Below are 21042 nucleotides of genomic sequence, written 5' to 3' on the forward strand. Positions count from 1 at the left end.
CCCCGCCATTCATTTAACTGAAAGGGGCAGCGGTCATTTTTTGGCATCGGGTAACTGGCTGATTGTCAGCTTTTCTTGCTGCTGTTCTTTTTTTTTTCCCCTACTGTTTCTTGCTCCTTTTGGTGATGTGCTTCAACTCTGAAATTTGGAGAAATTATGAGCTTTCTTATTGCAGAGCAACAAGGGCTTCTTTATGAAAAGAAATGGGTGTTATCACTTTCTGTGGGTCAGTGTTTGAAACAAGGAAAAAGTCATTACTGGTATACTACTATCAAACTGTCTTGAGTTGTCTTAAGCTTGACAGCATTGGAGTACAAACTATTTTGGCCCTGCAGGTTGAGGGACTAGCTGCACCTAGCTAGATTGGGTTACCTGCAAAAGAAGATGATAAACGGAGTTTCTGCCCTATATTCTTGATTTCCTGGCAGCCTATACAGAGCACTTGCATGAGTTGGTTGCTTAACCTTCCCCAACCTGTGTGTATTCATGTGGCAGACAGGCGCGTTGCTGCTGAGGGCTCTCCGGGTACTGGTGAGGTGGCGACGAACCCCAAGGCAGGGCAGAGCCTGAGCTCTGCAGCTCTGACCTTGCTGTGCCTGTTTCTGGTTATCATCGAAGCCAGGACACCCTTCTCTTGTAAGGTTTCACTCTGTAATTGGTTAAACAGGGAAGGGTGGAGGAGTAGGAAGCTCTGCTTTTAAATGTTCTGATACTTCAACTGTTTAATCAGATATTTGTTTGCTTTTGCATAATTAATTGTGTTTAACTTTTTAGAATGAAACTTATAACAGTGTAACTACAACCTTATAATAGAGTAACTGTTGCTCATGATCCTATGGTCTTTTTATGTACTTCCTGTTAATTTTTCTTACATTTCCCTTACGTTTCCATTCTTCTGTTGGAAAACTCTATTTCATGGTTACGTAAAGAGTTTCAAACTGTGGTGATGACTCACAAGGGCATCAGTAAAATTTCTTTTGCTGAAACTATCATTCTGTTTCACTTTTTAAAAATGATTCTTAAGTACGTCTGTGGAGATGGTGACTAAAAGACTTAAACATTTATGGTACATAAAATTGTGAATGTAACCTTGATTTCCCCCCCTTTGGGCATATAGCTTATGATTTGGTCATTAGTGATATGATCAGATACTTTTTAATAATTCTTCATGTCTTACCTTATTGAAAGCACAGCGTGGTTCTGCTCTGAGAACACCTGCAGAGAAGCAGGGCGGGCGAGAGAGATTTTAGAAAAAATGGGTTTATGAAAAGATCTTGGAGAGTTTGACCATGTGGCAATAGTATAAACTGGTTATGCAGTTCAATAACAAAATGATGATCTGAATTTTGGGACCAGTAGGGAATACTGAAGAGTTAAACAGAATTGTGAAATTAATTCCATTTATTTAATCCTTTATTACTTTGTTCTTCAAAAAAGTTGAATAGCAGTCTTGTTCGTGATTATAGAAATAGCTCGGTTAAATGTTCTTTGAAAGACTTTCTTCACTCATTCTGCCTTTTGATTGTCCTAAGAGATGGGTGTTAATAAGGATTTTAATGTGAATTATGATCAATGGGAAGAGCATGTCATCAATGAACTAGATGGGGCCATTTGTGTGGGTCTCCAGAAACAGGAGAATTGATGCATAGCAGATAAACATGGGATTAACATTGAACAGAGCAGAGATCAACATCCTGAATTGCTACTAATAAGCACTAATGAGTGAACATCAGCCATCCTTTGTGTTGAAAAAGGCAGGCAATTTACTAATTAAAAATAATTCATAAGGTGGCTTCTCTTTTTGTAATCTGCCTGTAAAATACGTGTGCAAGTGAAGCTTGGAGGCAAACTAGCTAAGTTGATGCTATATAAGGATGATTTTAGAGTTCATTGCCTTAATACTTACACTCCTTTTAAAAGTTTTTGTTTTGCTCCCTTCCATCTCTGTGCGTACACATTCATGAGAAGACAAATCTTTTTGGCAAGACTCAGTGTTAAATAATGGGAATAAAAGATATTGCTGTTTCTCCCATTACTCTAATGCTCCTATTAATGGATACAGCATACAATGTACAGTGCTTTAAAGCCTGAATGAATACTATGTTCAGCTGAAGCTATGGAGATGAGATGAAAATAGGTAGAATGTACTTATTCTTCTTTATTTTGTACATGAAGTACTTCCTGTTCTCATCGTGCTTTTTATATACTAAAGTCATAAGATATTAATAAAGCACAGTTCTTTTTCCCTAATTATGCAGTATAATTGGAAATTGTGGGCAAATCCCCTAATCTCCATAGCGACAGCAGAACATTTATCTAATTAGTAGTTTGCCTTTTGGCATTACTTTGAATAAATTAGCATTTCATTAGATACTCTGGGCTACTGGGAAAAAGTTTCCCAGAGTAGTATTTAGTCTTTCTTCTCTAAAGAGTGTATTTTGAATTAGCATAGGTTAATAATATCCTTTGTTAACTGGAAAGATACAGAATAGTATTACTGGTGTTCTTGGTATCACAGGGCTGCGCTTGGAGGTTCTTTGCTTTCTTTAATCCTCAGGAGTCAGAGTAAAAACTCATGTCGCCTTATTTGATGACTTACTCTTTCCCCAGAGGAAAGAAAGAAAAGGAAAAAATGGAACAGGTTTGAAATACAACTTGACCTCCTCCCTCTACCCTTTCCTTTTCTCTAGAGGATGAACTTTTCTTTCAGATTACAAACATTGCAAAGCATAGTGGTGTGGACTAATCCAAAAGTCATGCTCTATCACTTGCTAATTATAAATGAGCTCTTCTGCAGTATTTTCAATGCAGCTAATCCAGAATAATCAAAGACTATTTGTATTCTTTTCTTGCATATATAAATCAGCGATAGGAAACCGGATGACTAAGTTGTGGTATTGACTGCCAGATAAGAAGTGTGGCTGCTTATTATGCTTTCCCGAACAGCTACTGCGAACCCATAACTTTGATGGGAAGTTAAAACGGGTAATTCATCAAAGATGAATTCTCATTGATTTTTCTTTCCTAGTGTTAAAAAGAGCAGAAGGAAAAATCCATGGATGTGATAAAGGGTTGTGATTTGCTTTCCTTCTGTCACTGGCTGTTCAGACCCTTGCTTACCCCTTCAAAGAGTAGTTGGCTGCCACCTGTGGCAAAGATTGGTATGAAGTATGGAGTTAAAAACTCTTCCCCAAAGTGTCCTTAGCAGCAGGGATGTACATTTACACCACTATTGTCACAGTTGCCTTTTGGTAGATAGAGACATGCAAAGGACCTGCCAGTTAGTTTTGCCAAATTCAGAGGAATGAAACATTCTGTTTCGCAGGTCAGTCTGAGACTGGCTATCAGACTGGATTTTATACATGGTAGTACAACGCATCTGGGGCTTACAGTATTTGTGAACTTGGAACTGGTTACAAAAGGACCCCCAGTGTGGTGTTGACACATGAAGGTCGGCAGCAGCCTGTCCGGCTGGGCTCAGTGATGGCAGTTTCTCTGCTTCTGGGCTGGGTTCTCCAGGCTGTCCAAGGCAGATGGTCGCTTACTCCCTAGTGTGGAGGTAGATGAAAGTATAGGGTTGTTCTACCCTTTGGTAAATGTTTTCTTGTTTCCTTGCCCTGGGAAGGCTTTTTTCCTCATTCCTTGTGATTTGACACTGGGTTATCTGATAGTGAGAGGAGAGCTCATGTTTCTTCCAAGTCTTCCCTTGGGTTTCTTCAATCCAGTAATTATTTTGTATTCCTGTGTGATGATTTAGCCAGAGTTTTGGGCTAGATCTTCCTAGACCTTCTCCTGTGAAGTGCTCCCCATAAAAACAAAACAAAAAAAAAAACCAGAAAAATCCTTTTCTAATTTGATCAAATCTAGCTTTTTTTAATAACGGCTGAAACAATGAATGGAAAACATGAAGAGGAGGGAAGACAAGATGGAAATAAAAAGGGTTTATTAATTGTTCTCTCCCTCTTCAGCACCATTGCAGGCAGGTTCCTGCTCTTAGGTCTGGACCTCAGTACCTTTGTAGGAACTTGGTACACGTGTCCAGTCCTTTTGCTGGTGCTTAGGAAGGTCTTCCCTGCAACCTGAGTGGCAGGTTAGTGCCAGGCCCTGGAATGAGAACACCAGAAAAAAATCTGGGTCTTGGTTAACTGCACTCCCCCTTGGTGCAGGACCCTGACTCTTGGCTGCCACACCTTGCGCTGTCCCTTGGCTGTATCCTTCCTCACAGGGGACATTCAGTAGCTCATGATACAGCTGCTTCTTCCTTTCACCTCTATCCAGAATTCCAGAAACTCTACTGAAATGTGCTGTAAGAACACAGAATAGTCATTCATATCCTAGGTATACATTTCAATTAACTTCTCTTTTCTTACAGGATTCTAAAGGCGCTATGATAAAATCCTGTAATCTCCTTCTATATGTTCAAATAAATAAATTTCCCTGGTTTTGTTAGTTGTGTTGATATTGTTGTGACCAAGCACGGTCTAATGAACATGGGCTCGGGATTGCATAAATTGCTGAACAGCACCCATTTCCTTATCCAGTCCCTACAGACGGTTTGTTTTAGGGAGATCTTGTCTGGGGACTCAGAAGATGGAAAGGCGATGTTAGCAGTCATTCTCTCTAACATACCTCTGTAATCTAATGATCTGAATTTTGTTCTACAGCTTGATGACTGCACCCTGCAATTGTCTCACAACGGTACCTATCTGGATCTAGAATCCACCCTAGCAGAACAAAGAGATGAATTGGAAGGCTTCCAGGAGGATGCTGGGTAAGTAAATGTTTACTAAATTTAGATAAATAAGCATATTTGTCCAAAAGCATTGAGGTTTGGGGAGTGTGTGTGGTTAACTTGGTATGTTCACGTCAGCTATAGGGGAAAAAAAAAAGATAAAATTCTTTCCTTTGTAAGCACATATGTCTCCCACTTTCCGTGATTAAGAATTTTATGACTTTTCTATCTACATTCACTCTTACAGTTTCTTGAAAAGAAGGTAAGAAATCTATCAAGATGGATTTCTTGACCAGTGTCGTAAATTTTTATAGTTCTTTGGAACTTAATAAATGAGGGTGGTTGGTTCTAAGAATTTTGAGATCTTACTTAAACGATAATAGTTGCTGTAGAAGATTATATTGGGGTGGTACTCCTGAAGTTATAAACTCGATTTATTTGTTCCTTGAGATTTAAGTACTCATTTTTCTTGAAGAAAAGACCTGTATTGACTTTTTTTTTTTTTTTTTTAACTGCTGAATTGATTTAGCCAGCCCAGGGTGTGTGTGTGGTGGTGGTGTTTTGTGAATATTCTCCTCTGTGGTTTTTTTTGTTTTTTTTTTTTTTTTTTTTAATTATTGCTGGCACACATGGATTGATACGACACAGCTTTCCATAACCATCTCTGAGAACTGAAAATGAAAACAAAAGTTAGCATCCATGTGTGTCTGTGTGAATGCATGTATAAAACTCTCTTTTTAGAATTTTTTTTTTTTCAGGGTGTTTTAGGTGATTGTCTTGTTCAAGATATAAAATGAACAGACAGTCTCAAGCTATTTTTGCCTTGCTGGTTGCTATATTGGACTGGATAGTTGTAATTAATTTTATGGGTGTGTTTTGGCATAGACTTCGTGCATGTAAGTAATGTAGCTGTGCCAGAAGGAAATTAACTGCATTCTGAATTGGTCAGGGCTTGTTAACACTCAGAGTTGCAGCCCTTTTGCTTATACTGGTTTCTCTGCTTTTTGTTAGCTGTCTTGTCTTTGTTTGATGAGTATTTCTTACAAATTTAAACTGTGCCTCTGAAGATTATTTTATTTGGAGAAGAATTGTAAATAATATGTTATAGATATTCATGTGTGTGCATTTGTGTATGTCGTCTTCATACATACCAGTTTTTGGGCATGTTTTTGTAACTATTAGAAGATAAAGAAACTTTTCTGTTAGAAATTAAATCAGGTAGCAGAAAATTCTCCAATACACAGACTAGCCAATACAGCTGAATTGAACCTCCCTTCCTATGCAATAGGAGTGTTGAGTATAGAAGCTGATCTAGTCTTCAATTTTATGCAGAGGTAAAAAAATTGCTGCAAAGAACAGCAAGTTCTTATTTCCAACTAACTTTATAATTAGTTGAAAGAAAGTAAGGTGAAGGCAAAACTTTCTATTCTGATAGTTTTTTGTAGTAGCATGCATGAGTTGTTAACTCACACTTTTTCTTTTCCATTGATGTCTCTGTGATAACACTAGTAATTTTAACTTCATTGCCTTTGAGACCCCACAATGGCATTCCCGAGCAATTCGGCAAGCCAGAGACTGGTTGGTGCTTTTCCTGCCAGACTTTACACTTGAAATGGCAAGCTACCTTTCACCTTGCTTTAATTTCTGCTTCCTTTGGAAGGAATTGTAAAATCAATTACATGAATTGTTCCTGAAACATTATTCTAATTTTCTCTGTGGTGGTGGCATCCTAGGAAAAATACCAAAACATGTGCAACTAACTGCTGCTTGTATTCGGAATTACATGTCTAGTGTGTTGTTTTGAGCTCAAAAATCAGGTTATGTTTTTGTGTACTTTGCATGTGTGTGCAGGCCTCCTCTTAATTGTGCAACCTATTGTCAGTTGAGCTATTGCTTCTTCCAATGCCTTGTCCTGTCAAGAAATGCGAAGTCTACTGGAAGGTCCTTCATTCCTCTGCAGAGATGAATAGGGAGGTATGAAACTGTGTGTATTAAGGTGCATCACAAACACTTGGGCTACAAATTATTATGGTACTTATCTTTTGAAATGGGTTTTGTGAAATGAGAGAGAACAACTTTCCTGTCTTCTGGTGTCGTGTGTAGCCCTTACCTTCACTGGTCTTTGCCATGCTCTCTGAAATTGTCCCTCTGGTAATTGTGGGTCAATAGGAAGTGCTGTGTTTTCATGTTTCAGCTGCCTGCCTTAGGTGCAACACCAGGGCCGGCTCTCAGGTGCTGCCATTGTAGCTGTTGTGGCCAATCTTTCTTTGTCTTCCCACTGCAGTCCCCCTTCAGACCCTGCTTTCTTACCTTTACGATAAATTATGCAGGTGGTAGTACTTGCAAAAGGCTGAAGTGATGAGAATGGAGGGAAGAATGAGGGGTGTGTTGGGGAGTAAATCAGCAAGTGAACCACGGATGAGCACAAAAAGAAACATGTGCCCTGCTGCAGAGGGAAGAGAGGACGATTGCCTGAGGGGATGCTCCCCTCAGCACCTCTTCTGAGGTGCCTGTAGGTACAAGCAGTATACTTCCCTTGGGTAATCCTGGTTTGTGATTAACCTGCAGTGCTGCTGCCTAAGGACACAGGGGCTGTGCTTTGATTGTTCTGAGGTTGAGGGTTTTTGGTTCTATCTCCCATACACACACATACCCAATAACTTGCAGGTTGGAGCCCTGAAATCCTAGCAATTTCATAAATCATAGAATGGTTTAGTTTGGAAGGGACCTTGAAGATCATAGTGTTCCAATCCCCCTACCATAGGTAGGGACACCTCCCACTAGACCAGGTTACTCAAAGCCCCATCCAGCCTGGCCTGGAACACCTCCAGGGATGGAGCATCCACAGCTGCTCTGGGCAACCCATTCCAGTGCCTCACTACCCTTAGAGCAAAAAATTTCTTCCTAATATCTATTTTAAATCTACACTCTTCCAGTTTGAAGCTGTTCCCCCTAGTCCTATCACTACATGCCCTTGTAAAAAGTCCCCTCCCTTTCTTGTAGGCCCCCTTCAGATAGTGGAAGGCTGCTATAAGGTCTCCCTGGAGCCTCCTCTGCTCCAGCTCTCTCAGCTTGTTCTCACAGGAGAGGTGCTCCAGCCCTCTGATCATCTTTGTGGCCCTCCTCTGGACCCACTCCGACAGGTCCACATCCTTCTCGTGCTGAGGGCTCTAGAGCTGGACACAATACTCCAGGTGTGGTTTCACAAGACTGGAGTAGAGGGGCAGAATCGCCTCCCTTGACTTGCTGGCCACACTTCTTTTGATTGCAGCCCAGGATGCAGTTGGCTACCTGGGCTGCAAGCGTGCATTACCAGCTCGTGTTGTTTCTCATCAACCAACATCCCTACGTCCTCCTCCTCTCCACTTGCACCCTTGTCTTCCAACTGACGTACTCCTAGTAGAGTTTTGGGCCATAATAGAAAATTAAATTCTTAAGGTGTTTCAACTTTGACTCTGACAAGTAATTATTCTGGCACTTCATCTTAAGTTGTCAATATGCAGGATAGCAGGAACTACCATAAGATTACAAAATATTAATACTGTTTTGTTAAAATGTGTATCCATAATTGGTGGTCTTTAAGCTTGCAGAGGTTTTTCATCTTAAGTATTTAAAAAACCACAAAATTCACGACCCTGCAAAGCCTTCTTTCTGAAAGTGGCTATAAACCTAGTATGACACTAACATAATGCAAGTATCTTTCTGTAACCCTGGCAAAAATTTCACTCTGCTGCAGTGGGATGCAGCTCAGTCAAGTACAAAACCTTGCATTTAGGAGTAATTGGCTAGAAGACAAGCAGGTACTGGTCAGGCAGAAAATGAAGAAAGGGGAACGCCTGACTTGTCAGCAGCTTGGCAGAAAAGGATCTGATGTTTTTGGGAATGGTAAGCTAAAAGCAATTCGGTGATTATGGTGCTGGGAGAAAGGTAAGGGGCATCCTAGGGTATAAAGCAGGAACTGAGCCAGTGAAATGCAATGAGCTTGGTATCCTTAGTACTAGTGAGGCTTCTACTGGATTTCTGCATCCTGTTTTTGTCCATGTTTCAAGAGAGAACAGGAGGATGATAAACAAGAACAACCAGAACTTTAGGAACCTGTGAGATGGCTTCTCTGTATGATTGGTAATATCATCACTTCAGAGAAAATGCAGTTTTTGTGATGTTATCCAGAAAGAAGGAATATTTTAGACATAGGGTAGCAAATGCAGTCAGGAATGTGTCCCTCCATCCCAGGTTTCTAGCAAACTAAGCTGGTTTTGGGCCTTGCAGCTCTGATCTCTTGCCCCTGCAGAGACCAAGGCACTGAGCTGGAGTGCTCCCAAACTGGAGCTGCTGTCTGTGGACATTGCGGGCTTAGCAGCCCGCTGTCTGGGAGGGACTGGCCGCAGAAACCACTTAGTCTCTCTCTTTCTCTCTGGGTCATTTCAAGGTCCTGCTCTTAATCTTCAAAGCTTTTAATTTTCTGAGATTAGGCTACCTCAGGACCTGCCTCTCTGCCATGCCCAGACTGCTGTGCTTATCAGGGTCACTGGAGCTTGCTGAACTCTGAATGAAGGATTTAGTAGCTGGATATTCATGGCATTTTTAAAATTTCAGATCCTAAACTGTGGAAACTCCTATTAAGAGTGACCGGAATGTCCTGCAATCTGGCTGTTTTCAGCATCTTTTTGCCAAATGCTCCTGCTTGCCCAGGCAAAACTGTGAAGATTTTTTTTTCTCTAAACACACTGCTGAAGGGAGACATAAATAAATAAACCATGCAGGAAACACGATCTTACTAATTTTTATTGGTGTGAGGGACTGAAGATATCTGTTTTTTTCTTGGAAGGATTGGATGAGTGCAGTGAAAAATTAGAAGTTTTTTTCTTCAAGAGGAAAGTGGGCTATGGTAGTGCTTAGGCTGGCAGTTTATGATGCGTAAGTAACAGGCATGAGAAACACATGCGCTCATACACAGTTTCAAATGAGTCCTCTTCCGTTACTGAATATAATGAAAAGAGGCTTTTGGTAATTGCTACCCACTCCAGCAGAATCTAAACTTCTGTTTGGGGAAGGAGAAAACCCAACACATATTCCCTCTTAGCCTGTAGGGCTAACTCTGAGCGAAACATGGACAGGGATGTGACTGTTGTCCTGTGTCTACAACTGCTGCCATTTGCACCTTCGGGAATAGCTGTCAGATTCAGGAGCGTTGGATTGGTTTTGTATGTTGGGGTTGGGTTTTTTTTGGGACAGTCAGGATGAACAGCTGGCCAAGCAATGATGCTGGCCCTGCGGAAAGTGACACGACCAGGAAAAGGGTCAATAATAGCACATAGGAAAACTGCTTTGCTTTTCAAGTCTGGTATGTATTCATGATTTGTTTGCTTGTTGGTTTTGTGGTGTGTTTTTGGTTATTCCCAACACAAGTTACTTTATGGATGCTTAATTGTGTGAGGAGGTAATGTGGAGGTAGTTCAGGTGGGCTGGCTGTTTTATTGAGGTGCTTGTGACAGGTAAAATCCTCTTTTCCTTTGTTTACTTGTGATTTTATACAGTGAGCAAGAATTGCCAAGAAGTTTATATGTTTAAATTATCATATTATTGCCCAATTTCTTTTTATGGGCACATCCTAACAGATCTTATAATGGTAGACCACAAGGTAACGCAGTCCTAAACCACGGAACACAGAAGCTTCTTCAGACAGCATGCTGTGATCAATGGAGATTTCCTCAGGGAACACATTTTTCAAGACATCTGTTCAGCGGATAGATTGTTTTAAAGTACTTCTGACAAATCACTTCAGCACTGATGTTTTTGCATTCCTTCTAGACACCCTCTCCCAAGCCGTTTTTCCTGGGTGAGTCCCATTTAAGTTGGAGGCCAGACATTTTCCCTCTTGGTGCTGCTTTCTGAGCTTGATTCACAATCTGTTGAGGGTAATGGAGCCTGGCATGGATCTTTGATATTCTTTTCCTGCTTTTTTTTTTTTTTTCCCCTACTGTATTTTTTTTGCCGGCTTAGGCTTTGTGATTAGTGCAATTGTGAGAATGAAAACTTTTCATCACTTTTTTACATGAGGAAGTTGGGGATGCATTTGAAGGTTAACTTTTTTTGTCTAATAAAAATGATGTGGCTCATTTCTTGAAGCAGTAGTGCAAACTAGCAGATTCTATGCTGATTTAGTATTAGTTTGGGGAGAGTGTATTTATATTAGTTTGCTGTTGGAACAGGCTCTCAACGTATGACAGCTTTCTCTCTGTTTTGTGTTGATGTCGTTTCTGTAATGTTTCTCAGTTCAAAAAGCAAGAAAAGTAAGGGATGTGCCTGTGGAGATTGTCATGGTGTTGCTGTAAACAGCAGAGACTGTGACTGCTCATTACAATTATTTACTTGTGTTTAGGAAAAAGTTCATCTGAATATTTTGATTTCTGTGATATTTAGTTATTACTCTGACCAAATGCTGAATCTGAAAAATGTATTGTATGGTCACAATAAAAACATGCAACAAAGCAAAAAAAAAAAAAAAACAAAACCAAACAAACCACCAACCCTCAACTAAACCTCAAAAACGTGAAACCAAAACACCTGAAAAAAACCCAAACAAATGTAAAAACCCCAGTGAAGACAAGCTTCTTTCTATCAAGAAGATCGAATTAGTTTAGGAAGATGGTGCACACTTAGAGCAGGTGGGGTGTGGAGTTTTTTTTCTCCTGTTTTGCTTAAGGTGATCTTTGTGTCATGTATCATCATGTGTACTCACCCAGGTGCAAGGACCAGAAAGGCTCAGAACAGTAGAGGATCATGACATTATTGCATGGCGCCAAGACACAGAGAAACTCAAATGATGCTGCTTTTGATCTTAGCTCTCAGACCTTGAGCAGCCTGAGGTGTGCAAGGATTTCCCTAAGTGGAACCCACCTGCTGTTTCTAATGCTCTTTGGTTAGAGTCGAGATGTATTCAGGCTGTCATATAGCTGAGAGGGAGGTTATGGTAAATTTTGGAAGGTATGAGACTTTCTATAGGGCAGCACTATTCCTATCTAGAGTGTATCAGATTCAGATGTTGAACCATGTTTTGAAGTGAATGATTAGCTAAAACTTCACTGTTGCAAAATAAATGACCATAAAGATTAAGTTTTCACATTACTAATGAAATAAATTGTTTTTCTGGATGGCTAAGTTGGTGGTTTTTAATTCCCTCCCAAAGTTTGAGGATAATAGCTATTACTACCCATGTTTTCAAAACTTTATGCAGCTTTTTAACTTCTTAATTTTATAATCCTAATAAAATGTCTTTGTTTCTAAAAGAAAAATCATTAGATAGAATGTTGAAATTAATCTTTAGGTGGAACTGTAGAAATTAATTTTTGTAGTTATCTTGTGATATTCCTTGACAGCAAACTGAAGTAAAATAACAGGTCCCATACACTTTCTCTGCCTCAGAACAATAGGCAAGGCATCTCTGAGCATTCATTCTTCCAAAGCATGTTCTCAAGAACTATTAAGCAAATGTGCATGTATTTCATAGAGCCTGACAAATGAGACATGTGACTTTGACGGACGTGCCCTTGAAGTAGGACAGAGACAATTAACACTTGAATGTTCCACCACGCAAATTATTGACCAGTTATGAGAGAAGGCTTTCCTGTCAGCAGGTGTTCTTGACAAGATATCTTGTGAAGATGATGGTTGTCAAATTAAGCTTTTCTACTAGTAGTAAAATGCTACTACTTTTGTAGTTAACGAACGAATGTTGTTGTGTTAATGTAAAATGTATTTAGAAAATAAGCCTCTGAATAAATAATAGCAAACTTGAATAAATTTTACTGCAGGCTAAGGCTTGTTTTCTCATACACTCTCAGCTTTAAAGCTTGCTTGATGGTGTGGAAGTAAGTATCTTCTGTGTATATGTAGGTCAGAGACTATGAGCTGCTTTGCTTACACCAGAATTAAAAAAAAAATGCAAGAACCTGTGGTCACCTAATTTGGTGGGCTGGCCAGGAGGGAGCTGGAGGGCAGTAATAAGCATAGAAATTACAGCGATCACAAGTATCTGTGGTCTGCAGTTGAAGCCTAGGGATGTCTAACAGGGGTGTGGTCAATGCACCTTACAAATTCATTCCTGTCAAGACGAAGAACCCACTGGCAAGTGGCTTAGAACAGAAGTTGTGAGGGACTGCGTAGTCTTATGTTCAGTGGTGTGCTGATACAACTTTCAAATGGAAACAGAGTTAGGTTTGCTCTTCTCCCAGCACTCCTAGTCTTCTGAGCTGTGCCACACTCTTTCCAGCTGAGAAGGAATCAACATCCACAGTGGCACCTTCCCCAGCTTGGAAGAGAAGGCAAGTCATTGCTCCATGATCTCTTCCCCCTCTGCGCAGTTTTGGGAGAGCAGGAGCCAGAGCCTGGGATTGGCAGACCTAACTGGGGCAGGTCAAGGGCAGCTCTTGGTGTAGATGCTTGTGAAAGGCTAAGGGACCCAGTCATCTTACTCCGTGCATCTGGGAGTAGCATCAAAAGCTCATGTAGGCTTTTGGGGTGAGGGACGGCATCTCAAATCCCAAGCACTAAAACGTTCTGTGGTCCATTTTTGTCCTGTGGGGTGTTTTTTTGTGGGTGTTTTTTTGGTGAGGGTGTTTTTCTGTTGGGTGGTGGTTTTTTGGGGTGGGTTTTTTTTGAGAGATTTGACTGATGATTTGTAGTTGTCAATGCTGAAACAGCTGTGTCTCCTCCTCCCCCACTTTGCTCGAGTTTACTCACCACGCTCTGTTGTCGAGCAAAAAATCTACATCTGTACCAAGATATCCACGGAAATGTTTGAAGCTTTGCTATTTTTGAATTTTAATGATTACCGCTGGCAAATAAATGCAATAAGAGTGCTTTTCTTCAAAAATTATTTCCATTGCAAAATGTATTGTAAAAATACTGTTGTGCTTAGCTCTGTCCCAGCCCATTACATACCAAATACAGTGCCAAACCAAAAAGCGTGTGAATAATTCTTAGTTTTTCCTAGGACAACCTTTTTTTTAAGATAGTCTAATTTGGCATTCAGGTTTATATGTGAAAATAGCTGAGGAGTCCAATATTTTAGGGTGGAAAAACAGCTTAAAGAAACAGCTGATGCCAGATGTTTTATTTAAAAACATTTAATTTTATTAACATTGGAGCTCCTTAATAACTGTTTGCACTCTGCCCTCCTCGTTGATGACGAGGTTATAAGCTAAGTGAGCAGCTCTCGAGGCTTGGAAATGTGTTTCTCTTCAGTTTACGAGGAGGAAATCCCTTCCTTTCTCAGTAAACAGATCATCTGCAGAGCTTCAGGTAGGGCTGCCAGAAAGTGCTGTAGGAACTTGACTCTTGTTGCGAGTAAAACCTTCAGTTTTGAAGATCTAAACCTTGAATACCACCACCACTGGTGCACCCACCGTCTGCCTGCGCAGCTTGCGAATGGATGTAGAATTGCAGTGTAATTGCCTGGAGTGTGCAGGCGGCTGAGTGAGTTTGTGCTGGGTAATTAGTAAAAGCTGTCAACTTGCTATGCCTTGTATTCCACAGCAACTATTCATGTGTTTGCTCCTTCCATGGGGTAAATGCAAAGTAGATTTGTGTAGGCAAGCTCACACTCTGTTTATCCTATGGGAATTCATCTGTCTGTGCGCTTGGTGTGTGTTTGTTTTACCACTGACTAAACTAAGGTAATAATCTGCTTCTGATAAAAATAAGTGTCTCCAGTTTAACGTCCAGTGGCAAACTAAGAGCTTAAACCACTGTAAATCTGTGAGTAGCCCAGGATCTCCAGTAATGAAGTCATGAGAACTAGTGACCTCTGCCAGGGTTAAGACCACAGGAGTATAGCAAAATATTAATTTATTTCACATTTACTGCTCAGTAATTGTGCTTGCTAGCAAAAGCATTGATAGCCCCACAATCAATGCAAAGCCCATTTCCTAAATGAAATTAATATGGAGAAATAAGTGGCCTGAGGGCAAAGTGTTATATTTAAGAACTTGTATGTCAAGTTACAAAGGAGCCTTTGCCAAATATGATGCTGATGGAAAACTTCTAAAAAGCAGAGACGCTAAGAAGCCCATTGATCAATGCAAAGTAGAATTTATTTTTATGTATTTATACTTACAGACATGCTTTGCTTGTCCTACTGCAAAGTAGGACAGTTTTAAAATAGTTCTTGCTGAGTCTGATTAAACTGATCACATCCTGAGGAAAAAGTGTAATTGTCCAATTAAGCCATCAGGACATTGCTTTGAAATGTGTTTTGTGTCGCTTTGGGAAATCTCTTCTTTGTATTATTACCTTTTTAGTATTATCAGTTACACTGGAAAATCATAATTTATAGGGTTTTTTTCCCCTGAAGGTATTAGAGAATGATTTCTAGTAGAGGGAAAGGTCTATTAAAAAATTCTTCTTAAAGCTACTTTTTCCAAACTATTTAAGTCGTCTATGTTATTATTTTAATCATGAAAAAAATAGAGCTCTTTTTGATACTATAAGTAAGAGGATCTTTATGAGAAAGTAATGATTGTGCAGGTGCCCTTTGCTTCTGCTCTGTGACTGTGGAATTTTCCTAATGAAATTCGTCTGTCACTTCGTTCTCCTGGAACCAAAAATGTGGGTCCCATGATGTGGCTGGGAACACCTGAGGAACCCTTAGCCCGAAGAAGTGACCCAACTGGGGGACGCTATTTTATTTTACTTTCCTCTTTGCCTCTTTTTCCTGTAGGTTCACAGTAATGGTATTTTCAAGGTATTTGTTGATCTAAGTACAATGAGATTTGAAATTAAAATCCAAATGTAATATGAAATTCAAAGTGCAGGTGATAGCAAAACCACATGACCAGAATGCACCCAGTGTAAAGATGCCTGGGAGGGATGTGCAGCCAGAGTTTGAGAGCTACTGACAGCGGTGGGAAATACATAACCTCAGAGTTGGAAAGCATTGGTCAAGTGATATGTCATCTCTTCAGAAGAATATGATGTAAGGTTGACAAGAAGTGAGGAAACAAGCCTTCATTTTTTATTTTATCCAGAAGCAATATTAGTGTTAAAATAACACTTCTGATGCAAATCTCTTCACCGCTTTCCAACTAAAATTTTTTGTTTTCTTAATGCGGAAGTATAAGGTGGAGATTTAACTGATCATTCAATCAGTGTTTCACAAAATGACAGGATAAACTTCCTGCTGGGAACAATTATATATGGGTTGAGCTTTTGGGGTGGGAAGGGACACAGCTCTGTTCATGAATAAGGACAGCCCTTGAAAAATGGTTACTTTCTGGCTGCAAAGGCAGCAGTCAGCCTTCAAATACTTCAGGGGCTGTTAGAAGGTTATTGTTTTAATGTGTGGAAATTGAGCCATTACCAACTGAGAAATAACCAGCATGATGTTTCAGAAAGTAGGGGAAAGGGGCGAGGAGGGGGGGTTGTCATTTTCCAGCTTCTGAGGTTTGCTTGCACAGAAACTGCTAAAAAGGACCAATGCAACAAATGTTCCCTCATTTTAACTTGCTGCATTTCAGTGTGTGAAAGTGATTCATTGTTTTTTGGCAAAAATCATTGGCTTGTGGTGAAGTACACAGAAGACTCCACTCAGACCTTTACCAACATATACTCAGAATACATTAGTAATAAATAATTAGGCACTTAATGTGGTTTATAACGCATACTTGCTGAATCCCTTGAATGTTTCATTCAACTCGTTTGAGTTTCTCATTTTCTTCCCCCTTCTATGCTATTTAATGTCCATTTTAAAAAGTGGGGGGATAGAGGGGGAAGATGAAAACCATCTCGTAAATGCTGCGCTTGCAAAGAGTAGGTGGATGTGAAACCCCAGCACCTTATACTGACAATCTGTGTGTAGTTACACAAGCAAGGGTTTGCAGCCAGAGTGCTCTTCCTTTCCTTGGCATTCACATGTAACTTTTTGCATGGTATATAGGTTGTTAGTAAGGAGTGAGGCAGTTAATTGCTAAATTCTTGTTGGCAAACACAGAACGTAATATTGGAATAATCTGCAGGGGAAAAAACATGTGCAAGTCTCAGCATACTTTGTTCCTTTGCGTACTGTTGCTTATACTAATAATCTGCAAGATTTTGCCCAATTTTTGTTTAGGGAGTATGCCACTGGGATTATTTCTACCTGGATTATTCAAGTTTGAATTATTTTTTTTTTTAATGAGTGAACAGGCATCTGAATAGTCTCTGTTTACTTATTTTTATCCACTCTTGTCAAATGATTGCTTCTTTAGTAAATGTGTTATGGTCCAGGAATGCTCTGAATAAATCCACTATGTTAAATGATTGGATGACTTGCAAGTGTATTGCAAGAACAGGATGTGGACACGTTCTGACTTCACGCTAAGTTTTTAGATGAAAAAACTGAGGTAAGAAAGGAAAGTCCACTGACTTCATTTGAAGATGACTGTGTGTGTTTGTCTCCAACTCCTTGTCGTGTACCAGAAAGGGTTTTAGCACTGTCATCTATTTGAAGTGTATTGGAGGTGAATATTAGCATGTAAAAAACATTGTTGTTTGTTTTTTTTCCAAAAAATTTCTTGAGCTCCTTTGTATCCATTATTTAATGAGAATAACATGAGCTTGAACATGACATTTGGATTGTTGGATGTTGATCTGTGAAGAACTTCAAAAAGGTTATTTGTTTGGATAAGATTTTCAGATGACTTTCAGAGAGATTCTTAATTCCTCTCTCCATGCACATGTGTGCGCGCTCTCTCTCTCCAAAGACTTGGCTTTTATACAACATTTTTTTAAGTGTCATTTTTTTTTGCATCTGTTGAAACTGCCGTTGAATGGAGAAGCACATCATACTGAAACTGCGGTTGAACAGCTTTGAAATCAAAGCCTAGGATTTATGCTGTCTGATTGATAGCAGGTTAAACACTTTCCTTATTGTGTGTGGGCTGGCTTGCAGATCTTTTTCACGGAAAACCTGGTAGACTTGAGTGCTTGAACTCTGGCAAAAATTCACTTAACAAGGAATAGTTTGTTTTCTACTGCTGATGTGGAGTACCTTAAACTATGAAGCAACTGACATTGAGGCAATACCCCATTGCAGAAGCATTTTCCATTCTCTCAAAGATGCGTGCAAGTGAAGATGGAAATGCATGGGTGCTGAAATGAGAATGTGAAAGCCAGTTGCAAAAATAATGTACTTTAGGGTGGGTCTGTTGCCACATATTTGCTTCTGGTGGCATGCTATTGGCCAGGCTTCCAGGAGTCAGTAGCTCCTTCTTGAGCTTAGGGATTGTTGTTGGATGCTGTTCTCATTAAGCTACTCCTCTTGAAAAACCCGGATTGGAGAAAGTTGATGGTCCACCAAGGAACCTGAGTGCTATGGGAGTCTGTAACAAAATCTGAAGCATGTGTTACACGTGTGCTTTGAAAGCTTTCCATGAAGAGCAGCACGTGTTAGATAGGTTTCATTACAGTTAGGCTGTTACATCAGGGAAGGGTAGATGCAGAATTGTTATAGGATAAGTTGTCAAGTTAGGCTGGCTTTAAATGCTGGCCAGGTCTGAAAACATTTTCAATGTTACTAAGTTGAGGTTAGTTCTCATCGAGCCTATGCCCTCTTTGGGATAAACAGACAGCAGCCCATGGTGCTAGTTTAGCTTGATTCAGTAACCTGATCAGTTTGCTTTGCTGATGGTTGTTAAGGACAATGAAAATATTGTCTGATTACTTAAAGAGGCTTGGGGCAAGATAAACTGATGCCTGGCTGATCTGATACCACCTGGTTCAGTTGGCCTTGCCGTGAGCAATTTACTGTTATTGAACCTAATAGCAGTGTGAAAGAGTGATAGGGGGAGTGAGGGGTGCGTGTGTGTGATAAACCCTGTGTAATAACAGTGGGAACTAATAAAAATGCAAGAAGGTGCCCATAGTGTTTGCCATTATCTGATGTCATCTTTATTTTCCCTAATTTTGTGAAACTGAAGAGGGTGAGCCTTTATCTAACCATGTAGGTTTTTATGTAGCGTTTTACAAGTTAGACGCAGGCTGCAAGCATGAGCTGATTGCTCTTTACAGTACTCCTCTGAAGCTGGGTGAGGAAGAGTGCATGTGAGGAGAGAGGATGTAAGCTGTGCTGTTAGCCCAGTGCAGCAGAGCAATGGGAATAAGTTTCTGGACCTCCAAACTTAAAATCCCTTTGATGCTGTTGCCAGTTTAAATTGAAACTTTTAGAATTTGTTTTCCATCCCGCCAGAAGTTCAGCTGGGATCTGAAACCTCTTAGTTTGAAAAACCAATGCAAAATCCCCCAAACAAGGTGAATCACTCTTAAAGAAAAGTTGTCACCAGTGTGGTCGATTTAGTGGTATAATCCAAATTATAGATCACAGAGATAGGGTATTTCACTTATTTGCTGTGTAGCTGCACGAATGTGTGTAGGAGTTCTTGGAAATTCAGATTACGGAATCACGGAGTTTCAGAGTTGGAAGGGACCTCTAGAGATCATCTAGTCCAACTCCCCTGCTAAAGCAGGATTGCCCAGAGCACATTACTCGGGACTGCATCCAGGCGGGTCTTGAAAATCTCCAGAGGAGGGGACTCCACAACCTCCCTGGGCAGACTGTGCCAGTGCTCTGTCACCCTCACCATAAAGAAGTTTTTCCGTGTATTTGAACGGAACTTCCTGTGTTCTAACTTGTGCCCATTCCCCCTCGTCCTGTCACTGGGAACCATTGAAAAGCGCCTGGCTCCATCCTCCTTCAACCCACCTTTTATATGCTTGTACGCCATAATAAGGTCTCCCCTCAGCCTTCTCCAGGCTAAAGAGTCCCAGCTCTCTCAGCCTTTCTTCATAAGGCAGGTGCTCCAAGCCCTTAATTATCTTAGTTGCCCTTCGCTGGACTCGCTCCAGCAGTTCCCTGTCCCTCTTGAACTGGGGAGCCCAAAACTGGACACAGTATTCCAGTTGTGGCCTCACCAGTGCCGAGTAGAGGGGGAGAATGACCTCCCTTGACCTACTGGCCACACTCTTCCCTATGCAGCCCAGGATTCCATTGGCCTTTTTGGCGACAAGGGCACATTGCTGGGCCATGGATAATTTACTGTCTACTAGGACCCCCAGATCCTTCTCCTCCGAGCTACTTCCCAGCAGGTCTGCCCCTAACCTGTACTGGTGCCTAGCATTCTTCCTCCCCAGGTGCAGGACCTTGCACTTGCTTTTGTTGAACCTCATTAGGTTCTTCTCTGCCCAATAGGGGCAGAGGAACCATTAGGTTCTCCTCTGCCCAATTCCATCACTGGAATAGTTTGATAAACTGTATGTTGGACCTTTGTTGTTAGAGGAGCTCAGTTTTGGATCCCGTAGGGGTTAAAATGGTCCTTCATCCAGCTAGTGGGAGTTTTGGGAACCTGTAGAAACAGTGTGCTTTCTGGGTAGCACTTCTAGCTTCTGCTGTATGTATAATCACTCGGAGAAGAGGCAAAGCCATTTAAAGGAATCCAGTTGACAGTGTAACCAAAAGTCCCTGTTGGTAGCAGGATGTATGCCGAAGCTGTGAGACCTTGTTTTTTATGTCATAGAATCATAGAATGGTTTAGGTTGGAAAGGACCTTGAAGATCATCGAGTTCCATCCCCCTGCCATAGGCAGGGACACCTCACACTAGACCAGGTTGCCCAAGGCCACGTCCAGTCTGGCCTTGAACACCTCCAGGGATGGGGCCTCAACAACTTCTCTGGGCAACCTCTTCCAGTGCCTTACCACCCTCAAAGTGGAAAAATTTCTTCCTAATGTTTAATCTAAACCTACCCTCTTCCAGTTTAAAGCCATTCTTTCTTGTCCTATCACTACATGCCCTAGTAAAAAGTCCTTCCTTTCATGGCAAGCTGGAGTCCTGTTCTATTCCTTCATTCTGCAATACCTGGTTGCTGTTAACCAGAAGTTACACAGATGTCTCATTTGTATATTTAAAATTGAGGTTTTAAGTGAATTCTGAAAGAGTAATAGGACAGTCCTATAGCACATATGTGGAAACCAGATTAAGGATGCTTTACGCTGTCTTGCAATTTGTCTTTAAAACTGTTACTACAAACTGCTTCACTGAAATATAGAGAGGGGAATTCCAGAGGTGGGATGGATTCTAACACTTTCAGTGCTGTCTAAAATAGCTCGAAAGTGTGACAAAAAGATTATTGTTAACTGGCCACATCTACCAAAATGTCATCAATGTTGTTTTTACCTTCCAGTCATTGCAACAATGAAATGCCTTATACACTTCTGACTCTTTATAGATACTTGCTGAAATTAAACCAGAAGTGATACACTGTTGGGGTGTTTGTTTTG

General features: G+C 40.6%; 1 protein-coding gene across 3 annotated transcripts in view; it reads left to right on the top strand.

The window, feature by feature from the left end:
* FHOD3 (formin homology 2 domain containing 3) overlaps nucleotides 1-21042 on the top strand; it is a 406197-nt gene that overhangs the window by 29266 nt on the left and 355889 nt on the right. For all 3 annotated transcript variants that reach the window (XM_082479632.1, XM_082479633.1, XM_082479634.1), the window contains exon 2: nucleotides 4665-4771. In XM_082479632.1, the coding sequence (XP_082335758.1) occupies nucleotides 4665-4771 (107 nt within the window). The remainder of the gene's footprint in view (nucleotides 1-4664; nucleotides 4772-21042) is intronic.

Source organism: Vanellus vanellus (assembly GCF_965231255.1).
Source record: "Vanellus vanellus genome assembly, chromosome: 2".
NCBI classification, from domain to species: domain Eukaryota; kingdom Metazoa; phylum Chordata; class Aves; order Charadriiformes; family Charadriidae; genus Vanellus; species Vanellus vanellus.